At 45.2% G+C, this 27,263-nt stretch overlaps 1 protein-coding gene across 1 annotated transcript; it reads right to left on the bottom strand.

Moving 5' to 3' along the window:
* Window positions 1-1,184: 1,184 nt before the first annotated feature.
* ACKR5 (atypical chemokine receptor 5) lies at window positions 1,185-10,338 on the bottom strand. Its single transcript, XM_084832311.1, has 2 exons — window positions 10,254-10,338; window positions 1,185-3,005 (listed from the first exon to the last, which is right to left on the bottom strand). The coding sequence occupies exon 2, from the start codon at window positions 2,985-2,987 to the stop codon at window positions 1,932-1,934; it is 1,056 nt and encodes a 351-aa protein (XP_084688437.1). The 5' UTR covers window positions 2,988-3,005; window positions 10,254-10,338; the 3' UTR covers window positions 1,185-1,931.
* Window positions 10,339-27,263: the final 16,925 nt, after the last annotated feature.

Below are 27,263 nucleotides of genomic sequence, written 5' to 3'. Positions count from 1 at the left end.
GAACCACTTCACTGTGCAAGCCCTTTTAAATAGGCCAGGGGAACAGGCTAAGGATCCCTTGAGTGGAGGCAATAAGTGGCAGTCATAACTGCTTCTCCCTGTACTGCCATTGATCTGCGGAATGAAACCAATATGACAAAGATGGAACAGAGTGCTTAATACTTGACACTACTCAATCAATTACTGTCATTTGTGGGCTTGGGTGAACATGCAATTTTAACCCTGGTGGAGGGAGTCAAGAGGAACATTACATTATCCAATCCAATCCAGTTATTCCCTCATAGTGACTAATGCAGAACAGATATTTTTTCCTCCATGCCTGTCATTTAATTCATGGTCTAATCTAGTCTTCCTCCCCAGTCTAGTCTGCCTAATTCAAATCTCCTCAACAGAGACCATGCTGCTTCTATGCTGTCTAGAGACATGACCACAAACGCACATGATGAATGCTCATAATAAATATTTAGGAAGAGGACTGTCCCAAGCATTCAAAATCTAGGTAGCACAAGGAAATTGTGTTTGTTAGGAGTGTTCCCCTGATGGCAAAAGATTGGATGGCCTGGACTCAGAACAGAAGGAGACCAGGAGGCAGAGAAACATGTTTTTAGCTGTAGCAAGATGCAAAGGATAAAAGACAGCTGGGAGCCAGGCTGGGACATACACACAAAAATGCAAAAAATGTCAGGGTGGTTTCCCTTACAAGAAGGTCTCAGCATTTCCTGAGAGCATGACCATTTAGCAGTGTTCTTTCTTTTGATGCTTCACAGGCTGTTCTCTCTGCATGAGGTTGTTTCTGGGGAGACACTGTGTACATTTAACTGGTTTGGAAAAAAAGGCCTGGGTGCAAAACTGCTAGAACTGAGTTGCTGGTATCCTAATTCCCCAGCCACAAGAAGAAACCAGTTGAATGCTCACCAAAGGCTTTGGTAGTAGCTGTACAGATTGTGCTAAAGCTGTTACATCTGTGTTTCGTAGACTGAATCACAGAATCATAGAAACATAGGGTTGGAAGGGGCCTATAAGACCATCAAGTCCAACCTCCTCCTCAATGCAGGAATCCAAGACAAAGCATCCCTGACAGATGGCTGTCCAGCCTCATCTTGAATGCCTCCAGATTGTCAGGTATCTTTCATTCCATCATCTGCTCATGAATGTAATCAGATTTTTTACACCAGAATTTTGTTCTACTTGAACTAATTTGTATTAGCATCAATGCAGATTAGTGCATTTATGCAAATGTGCATTAGCAGTAATGCACACTTGCGCTAATGTGCATCAGTGCAAGTGTGAATTAGCACAGCCCCCCCCCCTGAAAAACCAGTCTGCAAATCCATGGAATCCATGTGACTTGGAAAAAGCCCATCCACCACAGCATCCACAGGTCAGGTTCATAGAAGTTCGAACTCATTCGAATCCATTGAGGATTTCTCTGAAACAGCCCATTCCACCCTCACAGCCTGCTTCAGTTATATGTCATTCAGCCTATATATGCATGGGCTGTTTAAGAAGTGGGACGGCCTCATCTTTTCAAAATGTAATTTCTATTCCAAACTCTGCACAAATAAGAGGATTTTCACAGAAATGAATATTTTCATCATTTTAACATTGCAGGGCAGCAGAAAACAGACCAATCATTAGCAGAGTTATTTACAGTGGGGTGGGGTTGGGGGTTGAAGAGAGGTGGGTGAAGATTAATAGAAAACCTCTCTTTTGATTTATTAAACTCAGTAGATTTGACACAGCAGCATATAATCTCCCCCACATTTCACCCTGTATGTCCCACATCTCTCTAGATTCCACGAAGCGTGGTGACAATGAGAGAAAAGAGCCTCTTAATGAAGAGCCTGCCCTTTGGTGGTGAGAGAAAGTTCTGAATATACTCATATAGTGGAATGGTGGCAATGAACCAAAAGAAGCCAGGGAAGAGCTGTTTAATTTGGGGAGATGTTGTCTTTTGTGATGACAATAGAGTGTTGGGTGCTAGAGGAGGAGCCGTCTCCACCCTTCTGATCCATTTGGTCTTTGGGGATGTACCTGATCACAACAGAGATGAGCTTCCCTCGGAAGTTTTTGCTCAGGAAGTTGTACAAGATGGGGTTGACCACGCAATGGACGAGGGTGAAGCAGTCTATGATATCGTAGAAGAAGTAGAGGAAATCGAGCAAGTAGCAATTGAGGAAGATGTGGATACCTTCGAGCGTGAGCAAGAGCAGAACCAAGTGGAAGGGCAGCCAGCTGACCAAGAAGACGATGATGTAGGCATAGATGAGGAGGCAGTGCTTCCTACCCTCGGGCTTGTTGCTGCGCTTGATGTGTTGGGCAGTCAGTATGTTGAAGATGGCCATGATGGAGAAGGGGATGAGGAAGCCAATGAAGGCAGTGAGAAAAGTGAGTGCCTGGGTCCACTGACTGTAGGTCTCCAGGGGGGCCATGAAGAAACAAAAGGGCTCGGTGGTTTCAGTCACCTCCATGTGTGCCACCTCCGGTAGAGGGATGATGGCAGCCAAGGCCCATATGCAGCAGCAAGCGATGCGCCGCGCAAGGTGCTGGTGTCGGTGCCAGAAGGGGGAAGAGGTCGTCAGTGACACGTAGCGGTCAACGCTGAGGCAGGTGAGAAAGAAGATGCTGCTGAACATGTTGGCAAAGTAAAAGTAGTGGGTGAAGCGGCAGAGGAAGCTCCCCCAGAGCCAGGTGTAGTCAAGCATAACTTCCAGCATCCAGACTGGTAAGGAGAGGATCACCCCTAAGTCTGCGACGGCCATGTTGAAGATGTAGAGGTTGACCAGGTTCTTGTGGCTTCGAGTCTGCCAGTTGACCCAGATGACCAAGAGGTTCTCCACCAGCCCCACCACAAAGATGATGAGGTAGAGGACAAAGAGGGAGACCCGCTTAACGTTCTCATCCAGCCCCACCTCGCAGTAGCTGAAGGTGTAGTTGAGGAGCTGGAAGAGCTCTGTCAGGTTGTGGTACTCCTTGGGCTCTTCCATGCTGGATGGGAAGGTGAACTGCAAGAAGAAGCAAAGGAGAGTTGAATGCTGGTAGAGCTAGCCTGGGTTTTCTCCCTCGGAACCAAAATAAGGAGGAAGAAAGATCAGCGCTGGGAAATGTGACTGGCATCACTCATTAGCACAGTTGCAAGTCCTTCATGGCAATGGCACTTACCGTCTGATGCTTTTATACTTTGGTTCTGAATCCTTAGAGGATTAATTTTTTTTATTTCAGATTTTAGATGACGTTGTACTACAGTGGTGATTCCCATTTAGGTAAGTGTACTATCAGTTAAAACGTACCGGGCAGCCTGCACTCTGACCATTCACCCTAGAGTTAGCATCGCCCATGTGCCCCTGCAGCTCACAGGGGCAATCAGCATCCCAGTCCCAGGTGCCACATTTCATCCGAATACAGTGCATGGAGAACTGGGAGTGTGTGAGCAGGCTCTTTCATAAAGCAACACACTATCTGGGACAGGGGTGCTATTGAGAGGGGTGGAGACAGGTGGGAGGGAATGGAAAGCAAGCAGGAAGAGGCAGAGGCTTGGCAGGCCAGTCAAGAGGATCTACAGGTGCAATATGGCCCACAGACTGCAGTGGAAGCAGAGCTGTGCACACATGGGCCTCTCGAAATTCTCCACCTTATTTGTGGGCAGAGAAATTTGGGAGACAATTTTACTGCATTTCTCCAGGGGCAGGAGAAATTCTCAACAGTTTCTCCCAGGTAGGGCTCCCCATTGGCAGGGCTCGTTGCAGCACAGCTTCTTTCTTTTTTTTGGTAAGGGTTTTTGTGTGTGTGTTTTTGTGCTGCAACAGCATCAGCTGAGTTGGCCGGCTGGCCCCCAGTTTGCATCCTCCACAATGCAGGGGTGTGTGTGCGTGCGCGGGGGGGGGGGGGAGGCAGTGTTGTGTCTAGATCCAGGGATGAGGTGGAGTTTGTGCTCTGCCAAAATCTGTCCTCCAATTTCCTGGAAGTTTTCTTCCCCTGTGAAAGGGGCTTCCATTGTTCTGCCTTATTTTATTTTTGTGGTGTTTTTGAGCTGGCCTACTCACAGCTAGCCTCCCAGGCTGCCTGCACCTCCTGATCTGAAAAGGCCCTATGGGAGGAATTACCTCATGGTGACTTAAACCGGGCTTTAATTGAAGTGCAGGAAGCTGAGGAGGCTACAGGCTGCCAGAGAGATGATCGTACAATGAAAAACAGGACACTTGTGCTCACTCCTCAGCCACCCCTGAAGTAAGGTAAGCCCAAGAAACCCAAACCCAACCCATGAGAATTTCTCCAAAATTTCTTCACCCTTGAATTTCCTTTTGGAAGCAATTTCTCTTCTATCAAATTGAATGAGAGTGATCGAAAAAAAGTGTGACAATTTTTTTGGCACAACTCTAAGTGGAAGATCAGTGGGAGGCCACATTCCCTGTATGCATAACATACCAGGCTCCATCCCTGGCATCCCCAGTGAAAGGATGTCTCAGGTAGCAGAGTTAATGGCGTTTGCTATTTTTAGAACAGTCATGGTGTCAAATGGGGTTGCCTCCTTTTTGCCTCCTGGCAGAGTTGCTGTACCATCAGAGGCTGCAGAGCAGGCAGGAAATCAGCAGACACGGACGCCTTTATCAGGGCACATCCATGCTGGGAACGTGTGTGAACTGGCTGGACCACAAAGGAGTGAATTACCCCGTTGAGACTCTCCTGCTCTCAGTAGGAACTGCTGCTGCCCATTTTGTTTGCTGCGACTTGCCTGCACGCTGCTCCCCCTGGTGGAACTCAACAGGAAAAGCCACGGAGCAGAGACTTACATGAAACGGGATCCGAAGAACGTTATTCAGGAGTAAGCTCCATTACGTTCAGTGGGACATACTCCCTAAGTGGCAAATATGCTTAGAATCGCAGCCTTAATTTAGTCAGCCCCAAAGTGGGTCTGCTGCCATTTGCAAACTGCCATCAAATCCAGAACAGAACAACTGGTGAGGAGCAAAGGTTTCTGCATGGGTAAGATGGCCAGGCAGAATAAACAGTTTTACAGTTACCTTTATTTCTTTAAGCATATGTAGCTGGCCTCTCACGAGTTCAAGGTAGCTTACTATGAAATGCTATCGAATAGATAGATAGATTAACAACAATTCAAAAATATATTTAATATATTTAGCTTAAATATGAATACTCTGTTGTTAATCTTTCTATCTTTCTTACACATTTTACCTTAAGACTGACTACATCCACAGTGGATCCAGATCCTCCTAACCTCGTGTGCATGTGTGTGTGTGTGTGTGTGTGTGCGCGCGCGCGCATGTGTGTCCCTCTCTCACACACATATACATATTTATTTCATTCCTATACCACCCAATTGTTGAAGTTCTCTGGGTGGTTCGCAAAAATTAAAATAGACATGCACACAAACACCCCCCCCTCTATTAAAACAACTACATATCAGCTAACTCTGTTAAAAACAACATCAACCCACAGTTTATACACAGAACTTAGACACCCATCTCACCTACTACCGGGCAACTCAGAGTAGCTTCCCAGGATAGGCTTGCATTCAGACACTGACTATGATGTCTGCTTATTTATGATAATGAAAGACAGTGCTTTTCAATCTTTAGGAAAGACTTTGCATATTGATTCATTTGCTGAGCGTCCCTGAATGTCTGCTGTGGAACCCCCTGGTGTTGCAGAGGATTCAGGAGCATACTCTAGGGGTACACACACAGACACACGGTTTTCATGGGCACTGGCTGGGCTTGTGAGTCGTCACCTGCTGGACAACCCTGCATGAACTGAGAGTGTAACCTAGAACAGGAACCCAACCCTACCCTTCTGACTGATATTGCAGGGGAACGTCCAGTGGCACTGGGCAAGCTGCCCTTCAAGGGAGCTTTATTTATTTTTATTTATTTATTTATTTATTTCTATACCGCCCAATAGCCAAAGCTCTCTGGGCGGTTCACAAAAACTAAAACCAAACAACACACAATAAAACAATTTAAAATATATAGAACATTAAAACCACAATATAACAATACAACCACAATAAAACCTAGCAGCAGTACAGGAGTTTAAAATACAGATTTAAAACAGCAAAGATAAAAATTTAGAAAGCTAAAATGCCTGGGAAAATAAAAAGGTCTTCACCTGCCGCCGAAAGGAGTACAATGTAGGCGCCAGGCGAACCTCACTAGGGAGCTCATTCCACAGCCGGGGTGCCAGAGCAGAAAAGCCCTCCTCCTAGTAGCCACCTGCCTCACTTCCTTTGGCAGGGGCTCACGGAGAAGGGCCTCTGATGATGACCTTAAGGTCTGGGCAGGCACATATGGGAGGAGGCGATCCTTCAGGTAACCTGGCCCCAAGCCGTTAAGGGCTTGGAATGTTAACACCAGCACTTTGAATCGGGCCCGGAAATGGACCGGCAGCCAGTGCAGCTGGAAAAGTACTGGCGTAATATGAGCTCGCAGGCCAGTCCCTGTTAACAATCTTGCTGCCCTATTTTGGACCAGCTGAAGTTTCCGGACCGTTTTCAAAGGCAGCCCCACGTATAACGCTTGTCCACCATTACTGATCTTTTCACAGAGGGACCCCAAGATTCCTAGGGTTATATCCAACATTGGCAGCAGTGCAGCTAGGCCTGGGCCTTGGGGCCAAAGTCTGGGGGCCTGGAACCAAGCCCCCCCCCCGATTACTACCCAGGGAGTGGCAGATGATGAGGGCATCCGAAGCAAACTCCATTTTTCCTGTAGTCAAGATGACTTCAAGTGAGTCTAAAATGCCAAACTGCTCAGAGTGACAGATAGATGAATGGATGGATGGATGGATGGATGGATGTGTGTAAAATCAGGGTTGGCAAACCATTTTGTTTTTCTTGTTCTAATATATCAGGAATGTAGTAGCAATTTTAAAACACAGAATGGTAGGGCAGGGTGGGGAGAGAAGAGGAATGTTAGTTATGTGCCTCAAAACTGACCTAATGCACATGATTGTCTAAAGCATCCACCCGCTGCAGAAGACCATTAAGCCCAGGGTCTAAAATTACCTAACTGTGCCCCTGGATGTTAGTCTTACTTAGAGTAGACCCAGTGTAATAAATGGGCTTAAGTTAGATAAACATTGGATACAACCCCTAGGACACAGTTTAAGAAGCTGCCTTATAGTCAGGAAGGCTGCATTATACAGAGTCAGACCACATTAGTCCGTTAAGCTCAGTGTTTTCTAAACCAGCCTCCCCCCCATCTGGTGCCCTGCAGATGAGTTAGATTACATGCTGGCTGAGGATGATGGGAGTTGCACTCCAACACCTCTAGAAGGCACCAGGTGGGGGAAGGCTAGTCTACACTGACTGGCAGCGGCTCTCCAGGGTTTCAGACAGAAGTCTGCTTCCAGCCTTACCTTAAGAAGCCAGGGAATTGAACTGAGACCTTCCGCATGCTCCGCTGCTGACTTTTGGCCCTTCCCCAAAATCACTGACATACAGATGCGACTGATTTCATGTTACTTTGGAATTCTCTCAGTGGTATCATGGAATCCAGCCAGAGCCAATGTGACGTTGTGCTTAACAGTGTTGAAACAAGACTGGGGAGACCCAGGCTCAATTCCTACTCAGCCATGAAGTTTGCTGGGTGACCTTGCACCGGTCACTCCCCTTCAGACTGACCTACCCCACAGGGTTGTTGTAAGGATTAAATTGGAGGAGGACCCAGGCATGCTGCCTTGAACTTCCTTGGAGGAAAGGTGGGACAGAGAAAAAATGAATAAGCTAAACTTCATGATCAGTGAGGATGAGATGCTTTTCTGGAACTCTAAATAAGCTAAACTTCATGATCAGTGAGGATGAGATGCTTTTCTGGAACTCTAAATAAGCTAAACTTCATGATCAGTGAGGATGAGATGCTTTTCTGGAACTCTAAATAAGCTAAACTTCATGATCAGTGAGGATGAGATGCTTTTCTGGAACTCTAAATAAGCTAAACTTCATGATCAGTGAGGATGAGATGCTTTTCTGGAACTCTAAATAAGCTAAACTTCATGATCAGTGAGGATGAGATGCTTTTCTGGAACTCTAAATAAGCTAAACTTCATGATCAGTGAGGATGAGATGCTTTTCTGGAACTCTAAATAAGCTAAACTTCATGATCAGTGAGGATGAGATGCTTTTCTGGAACTCTAAATAAGCTAAACTTCATGATCAGTGAGGATGAGATGCTTTTCTGGAACTCTAAATAAGCTAAACTTCATGATCAGTGAGGATGAGATGCTTTTCTGGAACTCTAAATAAGCTAAACTTCATGATCAGTGAGGATGAGATGCTTTTCTGGAACTCTAAATAAGCTAAACTTCATGATCAGTGAGGATGAGATGCTTTTCTGGAACTCTAAATAAGCTAAACTTCATGATCAGTGAGGATGAGATGCTTTTCTGGAACTCTGTGCTTGTTCACAAGTGCCCACTTTAATCCCTACCTGGAATCCCAGAATTCAACTCTTCAGTGGGTTATGCATTAGAAATAACAAATAAAAGATCAGTTATTAGTGATAGGGGTTAGGGTTAGATAGATGCTCGCTGAGTTTTTGGAAAAGGGTGGGCTATAATTCCAAATACTGCATTGTATCTTGCTCTTTTTGAATGAGGAAGAGTGCTTCCAGATGAGTGGTTGGATCCAGACTGAGTCATACCTAGAGTAGTCCCACTGAAATCAATGGCTAACTTAAGGCCCATTGATTTCAATAGATCTGATCTAAGTATGACTAACTCTGGATCCAAACTGAGGCTTTTATTATGTCGTCACTGCCTCATTCATGGAATTTTACAGAGCGCTGGAACTTCATTGTCTTCCATTTGTAGCCCTCTCATGTTTTCCCACCACTTTCCCCAACTTTTTTTCTTACCAGAAAAAAAAAATCCAGTAAGGAAGAAAAGACAGAATAGCTGCACAACACCTCGTTTTGAAGCGCCCTTGTCAAAAAGAGAAAATGTGTATGACCTCTTCATAGAAGCAGCTTTCTAGTGTGTATTTCCCCCCTAACTACTAAAGTACATGTTAAACATTTAGCGTTGGATCCAGACTAAAAGAGCAATCCTAAGTGGGAGGGAAGAAATGAGGCAGATCTGCCATCTCATCATGTACAATTCTGCCGGCTTGCGCTGGTCAGGGCACAAGGTGTGTGCGCCCCCACAGAATCTTCGGCAGGGGCGTAAGGGCCTCGTTGGATTCTGCCCATTTATTTATTCAATTTATACCCTGCTTTTCTACCCCCCAAAATGGCATTCAAAGCAGCTAACTATCATAAAAACATCAATATATTTATATTAGTACAAAATGCTCCAACACTGAGCTACACCTCTTTTGCTTTCCCTCTACATGTTTCTTTCCTTCCCTGCTTCCCATGATCCTTTAACCAGAGATGCTGTCATGGACTAAATCTTGGATCTTATGCATGAAAACTTTGTGCTTTGCTACTGAGCTATGATCCCCCTAACGTTTACCCACGCTGGGACTGGTTTTTGAAGATCTGGAGGTCAGGCACTAATAAGAGGTCCAAATGACAGCTTTTTATTAGACTGAAGGTGGGGTGGGTAGGTGGGCGGCAGGCTTTTGGGTTCCACAGAACTCTTCCTTCAAGCAGGAATAAGAAGCTTGAAGTAGGATCTGGCTTGGTGAAGGGAGAGCTCAGTACATCTCAAAAGCTTGCTTATCCTACCAACACAATTTGTTATATCAAAGGTATTGTCAGGCTGCAGAGAGAAAATAGTTTTTAAGAAACTTGGAAGTGGTTCAAGAGAGGTTGTGCTTCCCATTTCATAGACATATTATTTTGGCTTATCATTGCTTCCAGTGAAACAGGTCTGTAGGGTGTTTTTTTTTTTTTTAAAGCAATGCAAAACCCTGCCACTTGTTTAATAGACAAAAGTGGAATGAGCGTACAGTGCTACATGCAGCAACCCCTTTCTCAAACTCCCTCCGACTCTCAAAAAACAAAATGTTGTAGCCTGTCTCCAACCTTAGAGAAGACCTGTGTGGAAGTAGAACAGAGGATCTATAACTTGGCAGCCTCTTGCACTAAAAAAAGCCAGTCATTGGGTGAGGGAGAAATCTCACATTTTCCCCAGGGCATTTGGAGGAAGGAAGAGAGTGCTGTTTCTTAAGTAGAAGGAAATCTGGCATCCACAACTCTAGAAGTGTCTGTCTCTGGGATATAAGCTTAGCTGCTAGTGAAAAAAAAATCTTTTTGGAGAAGTTATGGAAAGCTTGAGGCTGATGCATCGCTTACCTTATTGGAAATCAAAGATGATTGTGGATGTGCTGTGGTGAGGGCTTCCTGCTCCTCAGCCCCTCCAACTTGATAGCTCCACTGGGTCTATGGTGCAGTCTTTCCAGGAATGGGTGTTTGCTGCTGGCTGGCTTGTGGGAGCTTTTCCTCCCTCCTATCTCCCTCTGCACAGGAAATGAGCATCATAGCCTGTTACCCTGAAAACATGGCCTTGGCGCAACAGGAGCTCATGTCTGACATGGTCCCATCCCAGGGATTTTGCCTGAGCGCACACAGGTTGGACTCAGCTGCCCAGGCCCCAGGGACAGATATATATCAAAGAGGCCCAACAATATCTTTTGAAGAACTACAGAGGATGCTGGTTTTCCTGAGGTGGATTTCCTTTCTCTGCACTGCTGGTTGGAAACCAGCATCCCTGCTTAAAAGGGGCAGCCAGCCCACAGAGTGAACCAAATAGTGGGTGGCTGCTTAAGCATCAGTGACGATGCACCCAAGGGCACCCCTGGGCATTTCCACACAGTCAGCAAGAGTTGGCCTCTTGGCCTCTAGGGCCAGCCTTGGAGTGTAACCAAGTCACTTGTAGTTTTAGAGGGGCCTAGAGATCCATAGTGCTCTCTTTAGGTTCATTATAAGTGCAATTTCCTTGCTAGTGGGCCTCTGAGCATGTGAGATGAGTCAAAGGTTGATAGCGCGGCCTCAGCACATTCCACGCTAATGAAGGCTAGTATCTTATCAGGGCCTAGGATGTGTCTGAGAAGTGAGGCTATGTTTGCGCTGAGTTACAGGTGGCTGTGCTGGGAAAGTTCTGATTGTTTCCCCTTTGCACAAGAACTGTTAGTCTATGCTGGGAAAGTTGCAGATAAATGCTAATTAACACATGCTGCTGTCACGCTGCCTCACTGCTGACATGTATGGTATAAGACCCATTGTACCCCATGGCGTTGGGTTCAGAGAAGCTGTCTGATTGAACCATTGGGTATGTCTGTGTGCTGTAAGTACTCAATAAAGTATCCTTGTAAGCAAGCCTGGGTCTGGCTTATCACTATCTTGGCACCTCTAAATTATGTTATAATTATGTTATGCAACTGGTGTACATAGGCTCACTGCCTCAGGTACTGGAGGTAGCACATAGCCATCAAGCCCAGTAGCCATTGATAGCCTTCTCCTCCAGGAATTTGTCCACCCCCCTTTTAAGCCATCCAAATTGGTGGCCATCACTACATCCTGTGGTAGCGAGTTCCATAGTTTAACAATGCTATGCTAATCTTATGTTACAGGTCACTGTTCTCCATCCTATGCCCTTTCAGTAAAGTAAGAATGTAGATGGAGACTGTGTGGGAGAGGCAGAACTCTGTGGGAAGAAGCATGGTAGTGTCAGTATCACAGTGGAGGTGATGGCATGTTATCTAGACCTTTCCACATCTCTACATTCTTCCTTCACTGGAGTGGTGTGGAATGGAGCTATAGGGTGGCAGCTAGAGATATGAAGGGCCAAAAAACAAACAAACAAAAAAACAAAAACAAAAACTGAGGAAAACACTGAAAAAGTTGGGACTCCCCATTCCCCCCCCCCCCGGACCTATTTTTTGTCTTTGGAAACAATGGGTCCCTCCCCAATTTTCTGTTTTTTCCACCACCCCCTGTTTTTTTTCTCCACATCTCTTCACATCTCTAGTGGCAGCCATGACTTTATTCCTGTAATGTAAGAATGATCCCCAATTCACCCCAACTGAGGCTGACGGGAAGGGTTAGAAAGGGTCAAGTGTCCTGTCTAGGTGCATAGGGTCTTGTCCCAGCTTTTTGCATGATCATGGCTATCACCTCAAGGACAGCTGCTGATGTGTAAGACGCCAATAACACCAGCAGTGGAAATCACATTCCCTGCCACAAAGGGTCTTGCAGTGTGCAGTAGATGACAGTTTTGCAAGCATTCCCATTTTTTTAAAAAAAATGTGCTATAAAAAGCTGCACTACTGAGAGAGCAGTGACAGCCCCCACAGACTGAGTGTGACAAGCCTGCAAAGTGTGTGGATCAGTTCCAGATGGGCAACCAGGTTAGCCTGTTGCAGGAAAAATGACAAGAAGTCTTGTGACACTGAGCACGTTTATTGTGGCAGAAGCTTTCATGGGCCAGATAGAGACCACTTTGCTAGATACATGAAGAGCTCACCTGAGCGGCAGTCATGTATCTCCCCAAGTATAAAGAGAGAGACATGAATATATAACAAAGGATATATAACAAAGAGAGACCTAAATGCCAAAACACAAGAGGCAGCTATAGAGATGGCTGAATCTGTCAGTTTCACTTTCGAATGTTTAAAATCTCAAGTTCTTTCTCTCCCAGATATGATAAATCCCTATCGAAAACAAACTGAAATGACATCCTCACCCATCGCCACCAGCCAAGTTCAATAGGTACAGCTATTCTTAGCATGGAGGGCACCATGTTGTACTTGCCTGCCATATACTGTTAAAGGGAGGGAACCTGTAAGAAAAAAAGGGGGTGGCAAACTAATTCAGCACCACATTCTTGGACAGCAGCAGAAATGCACAGACAGCATAAATGAATACAAGATCCAATCAAATGACTGCAAGGTCTAGTCAAATGAATACAAGATCCAATCAAATGACTGCAAGGTCTCCTCTCATCTAGACTACTGTAATGTGCTCTATGAGGGATTACCCTTGAAGACAGTTTGGAAGCTGCATCTGGTGCAGAACGCGGCGGCTCGCCTGATTAAAGGCAGCCACCGGCATGATCACACCACTCCGGTGCTGAAGGAGTTGCACTGGTTACCAGTTGTTTTCTGGGCCAAATTCAAGGTGTTGGTTTTGACCTTTAAAACCCTATGCAGTTCCAGCCCAGCCTATCTCAAGGAGCACCTCCAGCAACACCAGACAGGCCGCTCAACAAGATGAGCCTTGGATGGCCTTCTCTCTGTCCCATCAGCCAGGACAGCTAGGCTGGTGAGGATGAGGGAGAGGGCCTTCTCTGTGGTGGCCCACAGTCTGTGGAACTCCCTCCCTAGGGAACTCTACCATGCAGTAAAAACATGGTTGTTCAGGCAGACATTTGGGGTGGGTTAGGGTATTTTTAGAAATATGATGTTTTAATGTGGAATTTTATTGTTTTAAACCGTTGTATTATTGTACATCACCCAGAGTGGCCGGGTGACCGGCCAGATGGGCAATTAAGAAATTTAATAAATAAATAAAGATCTAGTCAAATGAATACAAGATCCCATCATTCTTGACTAACGGTGCTTCCAGATCAGGCTTTTATTGTGCAATTGCCCTGCCTCATTCTCAGAATTTTACAGGAGGTCCAGATGACATTGTCTTCCATTGTAACCCTCCCATGTTTTCCCACCACTTCTTCCATCTTTTTTTATTACCACTGTAAACTCACTGAGGAGAAGAAGATGCAAGAGCTGCACAACGCCTCCTAATTAGTAGTGCTAGGAGCCCACCATCTGGAGCACACTAACACCTCAACAGGAACAATTACCTTCTGAAATGAGCCAGCCATACCAGTCTGTATGGGTCCAAATTGCCCAGGGTAAATTTGCCAATGACTTCCAACTCAGTGACTTCACACAGGAATTTCTCTTGGATTTTTTTTTTTTTTTTTTTTAATGAGAGTATGGGAACTTTGAAGTCTGCTTCAGAATGTCCTCGGGGACTGAAATAGTCTCCCCCTGTTTTCTGAGTATTATCATTTTAATGTCTGAAAGATGTTCTTTAATTATCTGGTATAGGGACTGATAGTGGAATTCTATGCGTGTCTAGTCAGAAGTAAACACCACTGCATTCAAAGGGACTTACCCTCAGGTAAGTGTGTACAAGATTGTGGCCTAACTTAATGATGGATTGATCATTACATTTCTATACCGCTCAATAGGCGAAGCTCTCTGGGCTGTTCATAATGTAAAGAGCAGCAGAAAGGCGTTATTGGCAGATGATGGCATATATCACATTAGAAGATCAGACTTGTGTCCCCTGCCCCCTCGACAGAAGTGAATTTGAAGTAGGTAAGACTCGCTTGATAGCCTCCACTGTGTGTACAAGCTTTGAACCCTAGCAGTGTGTATTCAGTGGCATATTGCCTCTGATCGGAAAGGCTCCAGTCCAGATAGGTATCATCACAAGACCTCTCCTCTGTTCATTTTGTCTAATCCCCTTCAAAGGCATGATATACTGGGGGGCATATTGGAAACCCAGAATAGTGGGAAAAGAAGTTAAGAAGCAGTCCTGGAAGATAAACATGCTATTAGGTGGGGGTGGAGGTTGAAGTCCAGGGCCTCTGACACAGCTTCTCAGTCAGAGATGATGGCTCTGCACTTTCTGGAGGGGAAGGCAGTGAGGAGGGGATGTTGGCCTGGCTCCAGGAAGGGGGCCAAAGGCCTTAACATTGAAAACAATTGCTGGAAATCTCCATTTCAGGTGCGGTCAACAATCAGTTCGGAAGGAAGGCCTGGCTGGGACAGGGAAATGCAGTAGCACAGATAAGTCAAGCCTTTTAAACAACAACAAACCAAGCCTGGAGATCAGGTAGCCTTGTCTTGTGACAAAACAATTGTCCTGGGATGTGGCATTAACTCATCTGATCTAAGGCTTCACCTGTGTTTCCCCACTCCCTGACTGTAATTGTCCATAACTGGGTGAAGAGAATATTAGTGCACTGTTTCATCTAGTATGGGAAGGCAAGGGTATCATTTGATTTCTCATTACCTGGCAACTGGCAGGTGAGGCCAGATCTACCCACATGTAGGAAATTGTAACTACATAATTTTTCAGTACTAAAAGGGACTGTACCATTTCAGACTGCAGGTGGGAGATACCATTATTGAATGCTTCCTGTGTTAAAACCAAAACAAACAAAAAAATCACATAGGAAACTAGCACAGCAAGGAGAAAGGTTTTGAGCCCAGCCCTCTCTCTGCTGTATTTTCTTTTTTCATGTAGGGAGTTGTTTTTTATTTTTATTTTTTAATGTAGAGGAGTACTCAAGATGTCATGCCCCCAACCTGCAGTCTGAAGTGGTTAGGGAAGTATGGATTGTGTAAAATCCATTCATCTGTGTTTCACAGATTGTCAAACACCCATCAACGGAATTGGATTGTTTTGTTTCCAAATTTGCACAAATTTGCATTTGCACAAATTTGCATCTGCGCAAAATTGCATGTGCAAAAATGTGCAAATCTACCTGAAATGCACATTTTCACACTTTAGCCTATGGGGGAAATGCACATTTTTGGCCATTTTTAAAGAATTTTGCATACTTTTCAATGAGAAAATTTGTGCAAATTTCGGGAAAGTTAGAAAACCAGTCTGCAAGTTTGCGGAATCTGCCCAACAGGAGAAAAGGCAGTCTGCTGTGGAATACATGGGTCAGATTCATGAAAATCTGAACTCATGTAGTTTCACTGCAGATTTCTCCAACATCCCTAGAAGTGGTACAACCCATTCTGCCCCTCAGTGGGGAGGAAGCAAAACAGTCAAATGAATAAATGGTTTAAAGTAAGTCTTGAAAGTGCAATCCTATGCATGTTTAGACTGAAAAAAGGCCTACAACTCCCAGCATGCCCCAGCCATCTGCGAGTTGTAGGACTTTTTTCTGTCTAAACATACATGGGATTGTATCCTAAGGAATAAAATGGTAGGAAGGGAGTGCAGTAGTTATATTGCCCACAGAGGTAGGTTATTTCTGGAAACCTATCTCGAGCTGCAGGCCAGGACTCAGAAGTAATTGTATGTCTCATTTAGTGACAGTTGGTTCTACTACTGACTGTACCTACTGACTTGTAACTGAGCAGAGGTTGGAATAAGGCTGCTACTCCTCTCTTTCCTGGTCATAGAATCATAGAATAGTAGGGTTGGAAGGGGCCTACAAGGCCATTGAGTCCAACCCCCTGCTAAGTGCAGGAATCCAAGTCAGAGCATCCCTGACAGATGGCTGTCCCGCCTTGTCTTGAAAGCCTCCAGTGTGGGAGAGCCCACCACCTCCCTAGGTCATTGGTTCCATTGTCGTATTGCTCTAACAGTCAGGAAGTTTCTCCTGATGTTCAGCCGGAATCTGGCTTCCTGTAACTTGAGCCCATTATTCTGTGTCCTGCACTCTGGGATGATCGAGAAGAGATCCTGGCCTTCTTCTCTGTGACAACCTTTCAAGTACTTGAAGAGTGCTATCACATCTCCCCTCAGTCTTCTCTTTCGGTCTTCTCGGTCTTTCCTCAGCTTCCTCAGGAACTCTCTTTCCATATATGTCTCTCCCTCTTCGCAGTTTTCTCAGGACCATTCTTTGCAATCTCTCTTTTTCTCTCTTCACGGTACCCTCAGAACTTCTCTCCTCTCTCAGAACCAGTCCTTCTCCCATAGCCCCTTAAGGTAAAACAGGCTTGAACTCCAGACATCCCATCTGGCATTGCACAGGGCTACAGATTGCTGTCAGCCTGCTGAGGGCAACCAAACCACCCCTTGAAGTGGCAGCTTGGCCAAGAGTTGTCCACTTTCATTGCTGTATCTTTCCTCTCCCCACCCCCGAGTTTGCAGGATTTGGTAACTTTGGAGCTCTCCAAAATACCTTTTTCATAGATGTCCTTCCTGACAGATGGCACATAGAGTGTGTGTTGTTTGAGAGCTGCTTTGTGTTGGTGGAATATTCTACAGAGATGGTGACCTCCTTGAAGACAGATGCTGCATTGCCTCATTGATCTTACACAATCCACTGGACCTACCACACAGAAGTACAACAAAACCTTTCAAGTAGCGCCATAATATTGGCTTCAGCCCACGTCAGAAAAGCAGTGATGGCTTCTGGAAATATGTTCTATATGTCCCAAGCTAATTTTGGCCTTTCCCAGGAAAGAATGAGGTCATATCACACCCAATGGGTGTGGGCCTATGGACCTGATGATGCCCTGTACCCAAACAAAGAACTGGGCCAGATGTGATGCTATGCCATGCATAAAGAACACTCCCTGGGAGGTTTATGTAGATGATTTTGGGTGGCCCAAAACTAATTATAGGTTGCATACCTCCATGTCTGTATTCATTTATATGAATGGCAATTTTTGTGAACCGCCCGGAGAGCTTCGGGTGGCTATTGGGTGGTATAGAAATAAATAAATAAATAAATAAATAAATAAATAAATAAATAAAATTTATCTGTATATTGGGTATTATTTGCATCAGAGCATCATGCTTGAATGTGTCTTTCACCTGAACAAAGTGTTGGGCCAGATGTGTACACCAGAAAATTCCATTGGAGATTTGAGTATATCGTTTGGGGTGACCTGAAGCTTACTGAGGGCTGCACATCTCCAGTTCTGTATTAATTTCAACATACATTGGATATTATTGCCATGGAGGTGCCATGCTTGACAGTGTCTTGTGCCCCAATGCTGGATGGATGTGAAACCTTGGCATCTTATCAAAGCCACTCTCCTTGAAGTTTTGGTATATGATTTTGGTTGGTCCAAAACATAGTCTGGGCTGCACATGCGAGTTCCTTATTAATTTATACCACATTTTGGCTATTATTGAGATGCTGTCAGTATGCTTGACAGTGTCCTGGTTCTCACAATTACCATAGCCCACCATGGTTTATTTAAGCCATGGTGGGTTGCGGTGCCCCTGGGCTCCACATTGCCCACTCAAGCCCCATGCTGTGGCTTCTTTTGTGTCATCTGAACCTGGTGGGGGTGGCTTGCTGGGGTGGCTAACAAACCACTCCTCAACCCTACAACAGACCATGAGTTCTGGGTGGTCTGTTAACCACCCCCAACAAGCCACCCTTGCTGCATTCAGACAACATGAGAAGCCACACCTGATGAGGTTAATTATGTAAATTGGGCCGGCACGCAACTGGCATGCACAGCATGGTTAACCACCCTTGTGTTGTGTGAACCGGCCCAGTGTCTGGTGTTCAAACAAAGCCTTGGGTCAAGGGACACTGTACTGGGGTGTGGATGTTCGTGCAAAGCTCTCTGAGTCTTGTATTCCTCCTATGGATGTATGGATTTTGTATTGGGGGGGGGGAGGCATTGCTTACTGGGATCCTTATCCGCAAATGTTCCATATGGGTCAATGTATGTATGTATAAGTATGCCAAGTTTCATATTTTTAGCCCCAAAGGCACGATTTTAGGTTTCACTGCTCCACTACACTGCCTGATCAACAGGATGAGAAATTCCCAAACTTTGTGCTGTGGCACGCTCAGGTATTCTTGATTGATTGATTGATTGCATTTATACTCTACCTTTTTCCCTCTTGCAAGGAACCCAAGGCAGCATTCATAATCCTGCTCCTCCTCTCCATTTTATCCTCACAACAACAACAACCCTGTGAGGTAGGTTGGGCTGAGAGTCTGTGACTGGCCCAAAGTCACCCAATGAGCTTCCATGGCCGAGTGGGGACTAGAACCCGGATCTCCCGACTCCCAATCCAGCACTTTAGCCACTACACCACACTGGTATTAGAAGGGAATATGCTTCAAGAAACAAGTCAGTAGCAACATTGGTCTCCTCCTGTGAGTCCAACCTGTGAGTCCAAAGTACCCATCCACAAAGGAGCATGCCCACTCTGTCTCAGTATGGCAGGGTGCGGTAACTTGTGGCAGTCCAGGGGTTTTAATCTGCAACTCCCATCACACCTCACCATTGGCTATGCTGGCTAGGGATGATGGAAACTGTAGGCCAAAATATCTGGAGGGCCACAAGCTGCCCACCCCTGCTGTATTATATGAATCCCCTAGTCAAATTCCACGAGAAGTGGGGGGGGGATTCCACCATTTCCCCCTTGGTTGTGACAGGTTTATTCAATTTCTCTGGATGCGAAGGCAGATCTAACAATTCCAAGCGTGTATCCCTTGGCTCTGTTGCACATACCCTCCTTCACAGCTCCCCACTTGAGGCTTCTACTAGAGCCAGAGAAAGGGAATTTTTTTTTTGCTTTGTCTGGAGCAGCGATAAATAAATGGTCTTTTACGTTACGGAAAAGCTACTTGAGAACGGCTCTTTCTGAAGGCCCTGGCAGATAGCAGGTTATATAAACAGTCTTCAGGAAAAGAGAAAGGAAAGGCTGATAAGAAGCTAATGAAGGTGGCTTTGTTTCCCCATCTTGTCTTTCACCCCCCTCCGAATCAAACGTTGTCAGCAGTTTGGTTCCGTGTGAAATCCTGCAAAGGAGAAGAGTCTCTGGCACTCTTTGCAGAGAGCATTTTCACATGTGACACCAACAGCATATTTTTGACCTAGAATACACACAGCTTCAGTTCAGATGCATCCTCACTAGCATTGTCAATTAACTGACATTTTACTGCTCTTGACCAGGAAAACTGTACTTCATACAGTTTTAGACATACACATATATAAAATAGCTGTATTTTATACAGTTTCAGACCCCTAAAGAATTGGGTCTAAAAAGGCAATACATGCTACATTTTGCTAGGGCAGACAGTGGACAAAAGAGGATACCGCTTTGCATAGTATTTGCACATGCAAATTTATATGTATAGGTGCAAATTGAGAAATAGTAACTTTGATTCAGATAGAAACGCAAGACATCTCACTATGGTGGGGAAGGCTGTGACCAGTCTGCTGTCCTGCTGCTAAGTACTGATGGGCAACTTTGAGGCCTCTCCCTGCTCTCCCTTCTTCTGGTTCTTTAAACTGGACTTAGACTGGGCAGCCATCCAAATGGAGGACTGCCCTCGGTAAACTAGGACACATGGCCACCCTAATTGCTTTGCAAGCTGAGGCAGACAAGAGTAGCCTGTAGGTAATGGGGAAACCCCATAATCCCGACACCCTTTTACCTTGGTGCTGGTGCAAGGTAGTGAACAGGCAGGGCTAGGAGTAGGAGCTAGGAAGCCCACAATCTGAATCCCACTGCAAACTCTATGAATTCAAACAAGGTGATATGAGGCAGGCCGCTCTTCCCTCCTCGCCCTACTGGCATACCTTGGCAGCCTGCTGTGTAAATACTACTTTGATAATACATGTCAAGAAAACTGTCCAGGTGACCTGTGTGCCTGCTCTGTCTGCTGTCCCGATACTAAGTGCTGATGGGCTACTTCGAGGCTCCCGCTCTCCCTCCTTGAGGTTCCTTGATTTTAAGCCAGACTTGGACAGGACCGCCCATCAAATAAAGGACACCTCCAAGGCTGGCCACCCTTGCACGGAAGCACCCCTCATCCCCGTTTTGTGAGAATTAAACTTGTTGGCGGTACGTCTTTCTCTCTCTTCCTCCATCGCTGCTTCTCCCCCAAGTGAAAGCAGGCCTTCTTGCACGGAAACAAAGCCCAATGGGGCAAGAGTGTTGTGGCTGGTCAGCTTGCATCTGCTGTTGCTCTCTCCCTCTAAAGACAACCTGCTTGGGAAGGGAAAGAGCGGCCTCTCGTTCATATCATGCTTCCAGATTGCTCCCAGTAGCGCCTGGTGCTGCTAAGGTGCCTTTGTCTCCTGCGGCTCAGTTTCCTCTGCGCCGCCTGGGGCTTCCTGGCCCTCCCGCTAGCCTATGCCTCTCCTGCCCACTGTGCCCCGAGGATCTTCCTCCTATTGTCTTGCAGCATGCCAAGATTCCCGCATTTGAGCGGGGTCCTGGAAAAGGGCCAGATTGATGGGCTTCCTCTTGACGGCAGGATGTGACATTCCAAAGCGGCAGTGCTTTTCTTTTGTGCCTGTGGGCAGCATTCCCCCGCCCCCGCTGTGGGGTTCAGTGGAGGGCACAGGGGATGCAACAAATGGCATCGGTTCTAACATTTGCTGGGCCAGCATCCGGATATGTGGAATAGGGGTGCAACTAACTCCTTCACGGTTAAGATGAGAAAAGACATGGCAACAAAAGTGGGAGTCGTGCTAAAAGGGGTAGGGTAAGATGCCTGACGCTCTCTCTAGCCTTGCGTATATTTATTTATAGTCTCGTGTGTTTATTTTAGGGCTGTCACCCGATTCAAGAAACTCTTAGGGTGCAATTCTATGCATGTTTAGACAGAAAGAAGTCCTACAACTCCCAGCATCCCTCAGCCAGCCATGCTGGCTGAAGGATGCTGGGAGTTGTAGGAGTTTTCTCTGTCTAAACATACATAGGATTGTGCCCTTAGTTGATTATGAGTGAATTACAGCACAAGCCAATAAATGTCTACTCAGAAGTAAGTCCCATTAAGTTCAATGGGGATTATTCCTAGCCTAGTGGGTATACAATTCATTGCAGTCTTAGATGAATCAACCAGTTATATGTGCAAATGAGTAGAAACAATAATCCAGAAGCAAAAACAACAACACACTTTGTTTTTAAATGATGCACTCACTAGGTTGTATCCAATGTTAGTCTAATGGAAGATCCATTCATTTCAATGGGTCTACTCTAAGTAGGACTAAAATTGGATACAACCCATTGGGTTGCAGCAGGCATTCTCTCTTGGGTGAGACATAAGGAGGAAGGCCTCTTCTACAGAGCAAGCCTATTCATGTTTACTCAGAAGTAAGTCTCACTGTATTCAGTGGGGCTTACTCCCAGGTAAGTGTACCTAGGAATGGTGCTCTAAGAAGGTGCCTTTCACTCATGGATTTCTAAGTATTCACACTAAAAATAATTTTTAGAAAACCCTGCTGCCGAATTAATCAGATAATTTTATTGGTAAATCAAAGATGTTTTAATTGACTAGCTCATTAATTTTTAAACTTTGCTGCTCTATTTTATCAATTGATTTAATTAATAGCCTGCTCTATCCCATAGGCTCAGGACAGATTACAGCCATTTTTTCCAGACCCGTATATTTTTGTCCCTGAGGCAATCACAAGCAAAGGACACAATATAACTAAAGTGAAGCACATTTAAGTCCTATTGATTTCTATGGGAGAAATAAAGGTATGTCTGTAAATCTCCCATTATATGACACTGAGTTAAAAGCATTTAGTCAGCCTTCCCCCACCTAGCACCCTCCAGAATTCCTAGGATTCCTGACCATTGGCCATGCTGGCTGGGCTCACGGGCGTTGAAGTCCAAAATATCTAGAGGGCACCAGGTTGGGGAAGGCAAAGCTAAGTCATTAATAGAGCAATCCCATGCACTCAGAAGCAGGGATGTACAGATTGTGCGACATCTGTTCCATCTGCATTTTGCATGGCTGGCTGGGGAATGCTGGGAGTTGTAGGGCTTTTCTCTGTCTGAACATGCACAGGATTGCACCCTTAGTTAATGTTAATTAATTTAAATGTGTCCACATGGTCGAAGCCTGCAAAAACACTTTCAGTCACTCGGGGCAGACTTCCCTAACCAACGCTTAGCTTTGCAGTCTCTATAGCTTGAAGCCAGGGGTGCTTAGCAGGCAGAGGGGTTTCTATGTCTGCTCCCTGCCTGCTGCTATGGGGCAGCCCCCCCCCACAGGGGAATGAAGAGGGAAGACACCTCCCTCAAGGGGCTATAGGGGTACACCATGGCAGGGGCTACGCCTACACCCGGGCAGGTAAGCACTATGTGTCCAACTCTGATAGCCCTTAGGTTTTCTTGGGCTATTCCAACCTGTGTGAAGCCAGGTCCTTTTGTTAGTAATACTATAACACAGACCCAATAATGTCTCAATAGACAGTGTGAAGGTGAGGTTTCAGTAACAATATTCTCCCTGTTCCAGCTAAGGGCTATATATGCCTGGAAGCAGGGTTCCCAGCTGGATGAGGTACTGTATGCGCAAATGGGCCCTGCATGTGGAGCTCCATTTCGCAGTTGGGGCTGCACACATGAAGCCATTTTTTAAAAGCTAACACCCTACCTATGATCTCTTTGGGAGGGAGAGCAGTGGGTTTCACTATCCCTCCACATTCTGCATCTTGTTGTTCAGTCGTTAAGTCATGTCCGACGCTTCGTGACCCCATGGACCATAGCACACCAGGCCTTCCTGTCCTCCGCTCTCTCCCGGAGTGTGCTCAAGTTCATATTCATTGCATCGGTGATGCTATCTAGCCATCTCATCCTCTGCTGTCCCCTTCTCCTTTTGCCTTCAGTCTTTCCCAGCATCAGGGTCTTTTCCAGGGAGTTTTCTCTTCGCATTAGGTGGCCAAAATATTTGAGCTTCAGCTTCAGTATCTGTCCTTCCAATGAGCACTCAGGGTTGATTTCCTTTAGGATGGACTGATTTGACCACCTTGCAGTCCAGGGGACTCGTAAGAGTCTTTTCCAGCACCACAGTTTGAAAGTGTCAATTCTTCGGCGCTCAGCCTTCCTTATAGTCCAGCTATCACAGCCATACATTACTACTGGGAAAACCATAGCTTTGATTATATGAACCCTTGTCAGCAAGGTGATGTCTCTGCTTCTTACTATGCTGTCTAGGTTTGCCATAGCTTTCCTGCCAAGGAGCAAGCGTCTTTAAATTTCATGGCTACAGTCACTGTCTGCAGTGATCTTGGAGCCCAAGAAAATAAAATCTGTCACTGCTTCCATTTCTTCCCCTTCTATATGCCAGGAAGTGATGGGGCCAGATGCCATGATCTTAGTTTTTTCAATGTTGAGTTTCAAACCAGCTTTTGCACTCTCCACTCTCACCCTCAACAAGAGGCTCTTTAGATCCTCTTCGCATTATGCCATTAGGGTGGTATCATCTGCATATCTGCTCTTGGCCAAAGAACCGATTGGTGAGGTTTTAAAAACGTTTCTAAAAAGTGCTCCACATGCATAGCTTTGGCTTCTCTGTAGTTGATCACAGCCGTTGTCTTTGGAGCACAATCCTATGCATGTTTAGACAGAAAAAAGTCCTCCATCTCCCAGCATTCCCCAGCCAGTATGGCTGGCTGGGGAATGCTGGGAGTTGCAGGACTTTTTTTTTCTGTCTATACATTCATAGGATTGCACCCTTACAGATTTTCTACTCTGTGTAGATAGATAGATGCATAGATAGAGCCAATTAATAAAAGGACTTACTAACGCCATTATAATGAAGTTTGTATCATATATGCTCATTTTAATGTTGTCAGGAACTTTAAGAATAAAACTTTCTACAGCTCCTTTGGATGTTATTCTGCTTCTTTCAGGCACTTAGCTTGCTTCTTCTTCTAATAACCACCAGATGGTGCTAACACATTGCAGAGTCCTATCCCGGAGAATGCCTGCTTTCTCTTGAGAAACATACATTGACTTTATTATTAAAAGAGCAACTCTGAATCATTTAATTTGGATGGTCATGTTTTGCCAAAGGCAAGGGTTCTTTTTTTGGATTCAGAAGCAATGAGCACGCAAGTGAGTTGAAGTCAAAAGATTTTATTTAAAGCAGGCAAAAGGATATTAAGAATATATGATACCAAGCAAGCTTATTTTCCTCAATCAGTTGTCGGAAGCCCCAGTGGACGACAACGAGGAGACCCCAGTCTGTGACCGCTGTGCAGCACCTTCCTGTCGAGGTCTGCATCGAAGCTCCCTTTGAGTGGAACTACAAGGTTTTTTATACCCTAGAACCTCCAGTTGCCATGTGCCGTTTAGAACAGCACCTCAATGAATCACACCTGTTGTTTTCAGGTCTCATGATGATGTGTTTACATGGCTGTACCACCCAAAAGATAAGCTGAAGCGAGTGGACAGTAGCCAGCCCCACTGTTTATGGTATCCTCCCGCATTCCAAGGCCGTACCATCCCAACCAACAACTGAGCTTGGAAAACAAATTTCAAGCCAGAGGACCTCAGGGGCCTTAAGGAGGCCTAGGTCTTAAGGTCTTGCAGAAGACATGGGAACAGAAGGAACAATTGTGGCACACCATCTCTGTCTCCTCGGTATACAATAGTCTTCCGGTGGTTTTCCTCTACAGGTCAGTCATGAAGCATATCTTTCATTTATATCATATTCAAACCAGGTCCAATTCTTTATGTTCTAACAGAACAAAATTGTTGAAATATTGGGACTTGCCTGAATCAGACGACTGTTCTTCACTGACCCTGTTCCTTGTCCTTGGAGATTCTAGGAACTCAATGTGTAACCATCAGCAGCAATGAACAGAAGATGTTCATTGAAAGCAATGAGATCAAGGGTCAAAAAACAGCCAAAAATGCACCTTTCCTGCATAGGCTAGAGCATGAAAATGCACATTTTGGAGGGATTTGCGCATTTTCACAAATGTGAATTTGCGCAAAATCAGAAATTTTAAAAAATCCAATTTTGTTGATGAGTGGGTGACAGACCAAAAGGTGCCTGATAATCTGTGAAATGCAGATGGAATGGATTTTACATAGTCTGTACATCCCTATTGGCTGCAGAGGCTCTACAGGCTAATCTGAGTGTCCCACTGGCTCCATTAATTTCCCTGATAGGAGAGCCTCTTTCAGATGTTTGAGGGGGGCCCCCTCTGTGTCTTCAAGGAACATGCACAGGTTGGGGGGTGGGGTTGTAGCGGCAGGCTCTGTCCCCACACTACTCCTACACGTATCCTGTTGTATATCTGCAGCGAGTGACATAACATGCTTGAGGTGTGTGTGTATGTGGGGGAAATACATACACAGAACCTGCCATCATGAGCCCCCTCTGCTCCCTCCAGAAGTTCAGTTTCCTCCTCCTGATATCTGAAAGCAGCTCTTTTAATGTTCTAAACAATTGTGGCAATTTGTCTAATGTGAAACCTGCAGATGCGCCAACAAACCCCTCTGAACAGTCAGAGGGCCAGCAATACAGCCATGTCTAGTCTAGGCTTAGACCAGGATTCAAGATTAAACATAAGCCGGAATTTAGACCTGGGGTCTTAGTGACTTTACATGAGGCTGTTAACCCACTGCATATACTTCTGGTTTTGTTGCAGAACTGAGGTCCGAGCATTAGATAAGGAGTGTTTCCTTTTCTGTTTTTCTGCTACATAGCATCTAGGTGATACTGTGGTATAGTGGAATAGCAGAAAATACACAAGAGGAAATAGTGCTTCCTTTCGACACCAGAAATAATACCCCATTTTCCCTGCTCTTTAAAAAAAAACTCATAGAAAGTGCTGTTTACAAACAGAAGTGAAGGATGCATCATCATCTGAAGAACCCATAAACCGCTATGAGTAGGGAATGACGAGCACACAACAAATATATTGTGTAGAAAAGCTCTAAGATAAATGACTGTCTCCCCATTTGATTTTCTACCATGCTCCTTATCTGGCTAAGTCGTGTCAAAGCCAGCTTCAATCAGGCAAGCATGTGAACCAGCCATACTTATTCTGATGCCCATGGAATTTTTTGCACAATCATTTTTATTATATTTTTGTTTCTTTGCCATAATAAATCTCCACTGGTTACAAATTTATTGCATGGACTACATGTCCACAAGCTGACACAATGTTAAGCATGCTAAAGCAAAACTTACAGGATGATTCTAAGCATGTTTTACCTAGGAGCAAAGTCCACTATGTTTAATTGGAATTACTCCAAAGTAAGGATGCATAAGACTGCAGCCTTAGGATACATCATCGATCAGTCCAATTAAATAGAATGCCTGAAGCTATAATTCATTGCAGAATTGTCATATAACCAGGAAATTCCTAAAGAACTGACACTCCCTACATAAAGAGGCTTGGAATATCAGAGTACCACCTGTGTAAGCACTGGGTCAACCAAAAAGAAAAAGGATGATGAGGATGAGGATGAAGATGATGGTCATCATCTTTATCATGGACTGAGTCATGTTTTCTCCTGTGAAGAGGCCCTATCTTGTGTGGGAGCCCTTTGATCTGCTCAACTATTAAGGAATGGGCATGTAAGCATGCAAGACTCACACTAAACACTGGAGGGCAGCAGAGGAAAAGAAATGTAACTCATTATTTTGATATTTTTCTCCCAGAGGCTTATGCCCCTGTTCCAGTAAAAAAACAAAAACAAAACCTGCAACAAAGTGTTTTGTGGCACCTTAAAGACTAACACATGATTTATGGCACAAACCTTCATGCACTAGAGGCTACTTCATCAGGTGCACATGACGAAGTCCAGCTAGACTTGGAGCTGGCAGGTTCCTTGCAGAAAAAACTGGGACTATTTTCCTGTGTCAGTGTGCTC

The sequence above is a fragment of the Heloderma suspectum genome, chromosome 2 (genome assembly GCF_057233095.1).
Source record: "Heloderma suspectum isolate Gila_16-S chromosome 2, 16-S_ref, whole genome shotgun sequence".
Classification (NCBI taxonomy): Eukaryota; Metazoa; Chordata; class Lepidosauria; order Squamata; family Helodermatidae; genus Heloderma; species Heloderma suspectum.
This window is presented reverse-complemented; position numbering and strand designations above follow the sequence as displayed.

Coding starts and splice junctions, on each gene's coding strand:
- ACKR5 (XM_084832311.1), bottom strand. CDS start 2,987: ATGGAAGAGCCCAAGGAGTACCACAACCTGACAGAGCTCTTCCAGCTC.